The sequence below is a fragment of the Limulus polyphemus genome, unplaced genomic scaffold, assembly GCF_000517525.1.
Source record: "Limulus polyphemus unplaced genomic scaffold, Limulus_polyphemus-2.1.2 Scaffold1092, whole genome shotgun sequence".
Lineage (NCBI taxonomy): Eukaryota > Metazoa > Arthropoda > Merostomata > Xiphosura > Limulidae > Limulus > Limulus polyphemus.
This window is the reverse complement of record NW_013666702.1, coordinates 162,703-171,249: the sequence shown is the minus strand read 5'-3', so window position 1 is coordinate 171,249 and position 8,547 is coordinate 162,703. Positions and strand designations below refer to the sequence as shown.

At 32.0% G+C, this 8,547-nt stretch overlaps 1 protein-coding gene across 1 annotated transcript in view; it reads right to left on the bottom strand.

The window, feature by feature from the left end:
• LOC106462095 (CD151 antigen-like) overlaps nucleotides 1–8,547 on the bottom strand; it is a 92,212-nt gene that overhangs the window by 28,295 nt on the left and 55,370 nt on the right. Inside the window, exons 2-3 of the mRNA XM_022389235.1 lie at nucleotides 6,191–6,293; nucleotides 735–944 (exon numbers count right to left, since the gene is read on the bottom strand). Of these exons, the coding sequence (XP_022244943.1) occupies nucleotides 735–944; nucleotides 6,191–6,256 (276 nt within the window). The 5' untranslated portion in view covers nucleotides 6,257–6,293. The remainder of the gene's footprint in view (nucleotides 1–734; nucleotides 945–6,190; nucleotides 6,294–8,547) is intronic.

Here is an 8,547-nt window from a genome sequence, read left to right as displayed (position 1 = left end):
AAACCGGGTTTCGATACCCGTGGTGGGCAGAGTACAGATAGCCCATTGTCTAGCTTTGTGCTTAATTACAACCGACCAACCAACAAACAACCAAGAGCAGCGATATTAGGGCACTGATCACGAGGGCGCTAGTGTTAGGGTCTGATCACTAGTACCTATCTTTTATGACTGTATGCTTGAATACATCTAACAGAACAACGTACCACAACCGAAACATGTACGCAGATTTGCCAAATAGCAACAGAAAAGAAGAGATAAAGGTAAAAAGCATACCTGTACACAAATTTATTTTTTCATTTCATCAGTGACATGATTTGGAGGACAAAAGCCATTCGTAAAGCCTATTGGCTTTCTCATCTCTTTTCCTCCAAAATATTATGGAACTAATATTCGTTTTTGAAATAAAGCTTCATTCGGTTGTTTTCAAGCTAACAAACAGCCCGCAAAATGTAAATTAAAATGATGAATAGAAGAAAATGCCAAGTGTTTCTCAGGAAATGTGAAGAAACAAAAAACTTTTAAAGAGAAACTGATGGCCTCAAGACCGCTAAACATTGAATAATGTATTTCTTACTGTTATGCCACTAATGAAAAAAAACAACAACAACTATCGATGCTTGTTTATTTTCAATTTGTATGTTTTCAGCATATCAGACGTTTCATTAATCTCTTGGTTTGCTGTTTGGTGACAAAATAACAAAATTTGAATAAGTAGAAAGACATCCTAGTCTTACCGTGAGTAACATGCACTTGTTTTCTCTTATGGCTCCATAGCATCCAAAGAATCCCACAACGAACACTAATCCACCAACTCCAATCAAAGCGTATGCCAGGTACTGGATTAGGGCATAATCTCCATCAGTGTAGAACAGGCGATATAGTGTAACTTTGTCAGTATCAACAAGAAAGTAAACACCGATACCCAGCATAGCAGCTCCAGAGAGCTATTGGGAAACAGAAATATTAGTACCTTAAGAAATACACAGGACTTTTTTTATCTGTACTAGAAATGAGGTAATACTCATATTCATATAATAATCTTTAATTTCACAAGTTCATTACAACCGCTTCAAGTGCTTGTCATGTAATTTCTCTCTGTATGAGTAAAGAGCCTACGCCAATATATGTGAACCATTTAAATTTTATACAATAACAAACAAATGGCGTTTTAGATAAAAATTGAAATTAGTGTAATACTAAAATATTAAGAGAATGAAGAGTATCAGAAGTTGTGTCAAAACTACATTAAACGAAGCCAATATGTTTAGATTTTGAGGAACCTAAAAGTATGTTGACTGCCAAAACAAACAAAGTTAAATCTTTAAAATAAAATGTTTGAAATTAAAACACACCAAGAATGTTCAGAAAAGATTGTAAGTCGTTTTGAGAGTATCAGTAGAGATAGAATTACAAAGTAAAACTGAAAGGCCGTTCTTGGGTTTGTTTTAAGAACACCGTTAGATTTACAAACACATTTAACCAACGACTGTATTATCACATTATCGAGCTCGTGTATAAAAATGGCTTTTCCTTGAAACTTTGGAATACTGTCCTGAATGTTTACGTAAAATTTGGTTTCTTTCCTAATATATCTGTTGTTAAACATTTAACCCCTGCTAATGGTTTCAGTAAGTATTAAATTTAACTTTTCAAAAAGCAAATATACAAAATTGCTTTAAAAATAACGTTTGTTTAATGATGGATCTTTGTTGGCAATTAAAATCAAATGCTTTACCAGATATTTGAGCGGCCATAATTTTTACAGTTTTAAATTGTAAGCTTGTTTTAAAAACTGTCTGTTTCCATTTTGTATTTCGGAATTAAGCAAATTCAATATATAGGTCTCATATTGTGATGCAAGTTCAATACATAAAAAAAGACTCATGTTGTGACGCTAGTTCAATGTATATTGATCTCATGTTGTGACGCTAGTTCAATGTATATTGATCTCATGTTGTGACGCTAGTTCAATGTATATTGGTCTCATGTTGTGACGCTAGTTCATTATACAGGTCTTATGTCGTGACGCAAATTTATTATATATATATAGGTTTCATGTTATGAAGCAAGTTCATTATATAGGTCCTAAGTTGTGACCAAGTTCATTATATAGGTCTTAAGTTGTGACCAAATTCATTATATAGGTGTTAAGTTGTGACCAAGTGTATTATATAGGTCTTAAGTTGTGACCAAGTTTATTATATAGGTCTTAAGTTGTGACCAAGTTCATTATATAGGTCTTAAGTTGTGACCAAGTTCATTATATAGGTCTTAAGTTGTGTCCAAGTTCATTATATAGGTCTTAAATTGTGACCAAGTTCATTATATAGGTCTCAAGTTGTGACCAAGTTCATTATATAGGTCTCAAGTTGTGACCAAGTTCATTATATAGGTCTCATGTTTTGACGCAAGTTTATTATATATATAGGTCTCATGTTTTGACGCAAGTTTATTATATATATATAGGTCTCATGTTGTGACGCTTGATGGTTCGGAAACATTTAAAAGATACGAAAGTCAGCTATAGAAACTATTTGTCATATTTGAAATATTCCACTAGAATATCCTGAAAGAAAGTAATGAGCTTATAGGTTTTATTCTTCTTTCTACACGTTTCTTGAAATTACATTAACATAATATAGCTAATTAGTTTGAAATCTATAAAAAGACATGTACCGTTTACTTCCTTAGATACTATTTCCATGGATCAGTAGTTTTGTAGTTACTATTTCCATGGATCAGTAAGTAGTTTTGTATTGGCAGATAAGTAGTTTTGTATTGGTAAGAGATATCTAGCTACTGTTTTTATTACAACTGAAAAAGAAATAAATACTTCAAGTAACTCTTTAAGTTGGGTAGTTGCTGAGCGACACCCGACATGGACAGGGTAGAACACATTTAGATTGTGAAGGATTAGCTACGAGTTTTCATGCACATAATTTTCATGTTTATATGAATAAGTTAACATTATTTGCAACTTTAACTACATAACCAACTTAAATGCAGCAACAACACGTGCATGTATAATGAATTAAACTGGATTTATGTTTTAGTTTTGGTATTTGTTTATTTTTGATACACCAAAATCATGCTCTAGTCAGGGCCAGGCTTTCTTAAGTGTCCAATTTCGATGTTGCCAGTGTTCTGAGGCAAATTTCTCTGAGTACATGCCTTACACAAACATATAATAATTTATAAATGATAGACGATGAACAGATCTTTCCAAACATATGTATGATAGGTTGGGTTTGCGTTAAGTTTTTTTCCAGCAAACCAAGGAAATAAACAATGGTGGGGTGTTAAAAGTAACATGTCGCCAGCAGAAAAAAATAATTTAAAAGCAACAACACAAACCCAAAAATTGTAAGTATGATTCAAGCCTTTATTGTGATTAATTAGTAAACATTTATGTTTTGAAAATTTATTATTAGCTGATTGTCCCATTCCCTTTTCATATTTAAAAATGCCCAAAATAACATGTCGCCATAATAATGTGCTCTCTTTTACAGTTGTTTATTTTCAAGACAATAATCACAATTTTTGGGGTAAATAAAATATTAGAGTCTAAAATCAATCCGGAAAGTATATAATGTGATTTGACCATACTCCAAACACAGGGTATCAAAAAAAGATATTTTGGGTATGTCCATTTGGAGCTTGTAATAAAATTAGTTTTTTAAGCATGTGATCTCCTTTAAGCATATATCTAGTTTAGATACTGAAATTATGTCATTTTGTTTTATCGTTATACATAACAACCAAGACATTTGTTGTTATCAGTAACTGAAAGGATAAGAGTAAATTGCATTCTTGAATAAAAATCACGGAACATGAAATTGCATGAACTCCTTTACGTGTTCTCCTTTTCTTTAGTTTTGCTTCCGAGCTTTTCCCGCCATATTTAGTTTCCATCATGTGCAGATGATTAGAGTAGGGTGGATTTGAAATTTATTAGTCACAAATCAACTTATTTTCCTGCAATAAAAGTCCTTGAAAGTGGATTACATTACAGGTAATAACTGTATAACTAACATTCAAATAGTGTGAGTGGTGGTAGATTTTGGTTTAGATGATTGATAAATTATAAAGCTAAATCTGTGAGCGATAATTAGGGGTCTATTTATAAAAACATATAATTGGGGACATGGTGAGATGCATGTAAAGGAGTTCACAAAATGGGTAAAGGAGATCACTATTTTAATTCAACTCCTTATATATGCTTTCCACTTCGTAGCATAATGCCATATTATAATAAAAGCTTACATTTATGATATGTGAAAGTAGTCCAATAAAAATGACTATTCTTATTAGCCTGCTATAGCTGGATTTACTGTAGAAATGTAAAGGAGAATCAGATTAATTTCTACACCTGTCTTTGTTAATATATACAGGTGGTATGCATTTCGGTGATGGGTTTCATACTTGTATTTTTAGAATGGATGGTAAACAAAGTCGGCAGCTAAAATATTATCACAGAAAAAAGGCAGTAGAAGGGAAAACCTTGTTACAATTTGTTTGCTTTTTATCTTTTTATTCTAGGTACAATATAATCTGGTAGAGGAGAACATATGTGAAAAACAGTAGTCACCTTCATCCAGGTGGAAAAATATGACAGAATGTTGCCCGAGTGCTAGAATTTTGGCACAAGGTTTTTCAGTAGTTATATTTTCAAGAACTGTATAAATCATACTTATAGGATAATTTTTCAACATTTTCTAGTTGAAACATTGACACTTAAGAAAGCCTGGCCCGTCAGTTCAAATTGGAATCTTTGCGATTCTACTTTCAATAGAATGCACTGATTTAAAATTTTCTCTGGGTATTTTACAAGTATCACAAGAAGAGTATAGTTTTGTATGCCATATTTTTTTTCGTATACAAATAATATAAATTCCTTGGAGATTCTCTTCAACAACTAAAAATTGGAACACTAAGAAGGAAAGGTTAAATAAGTTATATATTTGAATACATGCAGGCTTTCTTACAATAGGAACTTTAGTTGACCAAAACTAGTATTGTATATAAAGCCGAGCTATTCTTTTTATAATTCGTCAGAATTAAAATAAAACATCGATTGTTTTTATTTAATTAATGTCTGTCTGTTTCTTCTTCTCTTGTTTCTAAATTTTATTCTAAGCCTTTTTATCTGCAACTAGGTATTATGTAAAATACCGCAGAAGAACACTTAATAAATAAATAAATACAATACAATGAATATATTTGCAACGTATTCTTTTTTCTAAACATTATTAACATTCTGATACAAAAACATACAAGCTATCATTACGTAAGAAATGCACACCACGAATAGCAGAGAAATACAGTTTCAAGTTATGCCAGCTATCGTCAGCCCAGCTAGGTTGACGATAGAAATTGTCATCCAAAGAAAGAGCTTTATACAGCTTATGTGTGTAAAATAGCTAGGCGTATTTTTTAGTTTAACATACACATAAAACTTAGCTGAAGCTGAAGAGCCTTAAACTCTTCTTCAGAAAGACAGAATACAAAGGTATGAGTAAATATAAAAACTATCTCAATTTCTGACAAATGCTAAATTTTTATGACAGTGTTTCTAAAATGAACACAAAATAACTACTTTGTCTAGAAGTTAATTAAAATGAACACAAAATAGCTACCTTGTCTAGAAGTTAGTTATCAAACTTGATAAACAAGAGCTATATTCTTTTCGCAATCAGTTTTAGAGAAACTGAGTCTCAATAGAATAGAAAATAATCGAAAATCTTAAAGCTCATAGGAGATAATAGTACATGTTCTGATTTCCATTGTAATGAAGGATTAACTAAACTATTTATCAGAATTTAATGAGCAACAAACTTGGAATATTATAAACTGCCTTTAAATAATTTATTTACGTAGTATTATTGAAATAAGTGTTATTTCAAACTGGAGAACTTATTGGTTTCGTTTAAATGTCTTTTGTCTTACAAGGCAGTCATTGTGACGCAATATAGTATAGCCGATAAAGTTGAGTTTAAAAACGAAATAAACTGAAAATGAGATTAATATATTAAAGTCTTATTTAACCCCCAATAAAAAAAACAAATAAAACACACACACACACAAAAGCTCTATTTCAATTTTAAAATTACATAACGTAACAAACAAGGTATTTTCAATTTCTAAGAATTCGAATTTTATTAAAGAAAAATACAAAAATAGTCTTACTTACCCAAAATATCGAGTTAAATGTCATAAGAACAACTTTGGCACATTTTGCACCACAGCCCAATGCCATCTTGAAAAAAGTTGAGTAACCGGTTTCAAGTCGAAGCCTGTTTTGAAAACAGAAGTTTATATGAAACATACTATAGCTACCTTAAGTATGTATACATATTTTTACTCAAAGTGGCACATTGCATATATCTTGAAACGGTTTTGAGTTAATTGGGTTTATTTTTATAGAAGTTGAGGTACGCATCCTCTGTCCAGGTTATGAATTTAAAAAAGTGGGGGTGGATGCTATGATAAATAATACAAAAATCCTAACATTCACACAATTTATTTAGGACATAACATATTATTACAGTATTCATTATCACCTCAACAAAAGTTTTGTGTAAGCTTTAAAAACTACATATGTATATACTTAAAACATGGTATACATTGTGTGATGATCAGGGTGACTTTGTAGGAAGAGGTAGCGAAACGTAGTTGCCGTAGGGTTGCTTTCTGTTACCATCTTTCAACACCCAGCTCTTGATGCCTTTCCACAGCGTTTCACGTGATTAATTAAATGAAGGCCATTGGCTGCAGAGATGTCTTACGGGCCAAAGTTGAAAGGTCACGAATCAAAGTCGGAAGTGAGTATAATTCAAGAAACAGCTCTTCATATCTGCTTTAGGGTGGGTGTTGGAGTTATATTGCAATAGTGTTGGCCATATTTTCATTGCATTCCTCCATATTTAGAGCTAATGCACTCTCTAAGATGTATAAGTTGTTTGTGTGCCCCCACATTGTGTGTAAGTTGTGTTACAGAAAAATTTAATATGTGTTGTTTATAAGGACGTGGCACTATCTATGAATGTAGTTAACGATAACTTACGTCATAGATAATCAATGTTAAATAACAGCAATAATGTGGGTGTGCAGGGGTTTGAACATGCCTCTTGTTCCAAACTATCACCACACAAAGTTTGGTTGAGATTGGCCCAGCGACAAAGGAGTAGTTAAATAACAGACAGACAAACAGACGAACACACATATTTTGTGCTATACATATATATAGATTATACACACCAAAAGAGGAAAATCTACTTAATAATAAAACAGCTGAACCTTTCTTTGTTTCACGGAATTTTAAACGTATTGTGAACGTTTGTTGAGATTTAGTTTTTGTCGTAACTTGGACTTTTTTTTTAAGACTATGGAATAACCACAGTGTTAAATTGGGCAATTCTTCGTAAAAATGACTTTCAGTCTTATACAATAATTAAAAGAACATGATTAGAGACATTTCTCAAAATTGGCGGCTTAATATTTCAGGATGTTTAACGTGAGGTGTCTCGTAACCTTGTAAGGAGAGAAACTTGGAGAGTTTGAAATAAAACAACAATATATATATATATATTACATGTATTATGATAAATATTTAAAAAGTGTATTAAGACTCTCAGAAGCTTAGCGATTAATATCATACTGGTTAAAACCAATACTCTTCATAATTAGAAACTCTACCTCTTATCGTATGTGAAAACGCTAAATCTGAGAAATAAGAGAAGTGATTTTTAGATCACACAGTAATATCAGTCAAATACACGCCCTATGGAACAAAGGAAACGACACTTGGCTTAGTTCCAGTCGCAGTTGCAAGAACTTAGCAATTACTCTTGTTAGGAAACTGTCAGATAACTGACACGAGTCAGTCAAGGGTGAGGAAGAACTAATTTTTTGTTGTCAAAAACTAAATATTTCATATATTTAGCTAAATTCACGTTACTTTATTGCTTTACAGGTATACGACTCTACAGCGGATAGCTTTTCGTTCCTCCAAAAACATGATCAGAAAAGGATTTTACTGTTTAAAAAAAGTCAAACCATTAAAACCTAGCCGTTTTATTAAAGTATATTCATACTACGTTACTTTGCTTAACAAATGATGTTATATTAAACACAAACGTATAGCGTAATTCGTTAATAATAACTTTACCAACTGAAGTTCATTTGCATATTTTCTAGCGTTTAGTGTAGACTGATACATTAGTAGGTTACTATTATTTTTTCAAGAATAATAGCTAACTTAACGCTATTTTTGTATATTTTCGAAACATGTCTCTTATTTATTATTATTATGTTTCAGGTGGAGTACACAATTCAAAGAATAGAAACTCATGAAAAGATGTTAATTTGTTCTCAACTAACTGGATATATTGCGATCTAAGGTAGCAGAATCTCTGTAAATGTTTATCATCATCATAACTCACAAGGAGATTTTGTTCAATCACACACGGAACTACGTTTTATATGGGGCCCGGCATGGCCAGGTGGATAAGGCGCTCGACTCACAATCTGGAGGTCGCGGGTTCGAAT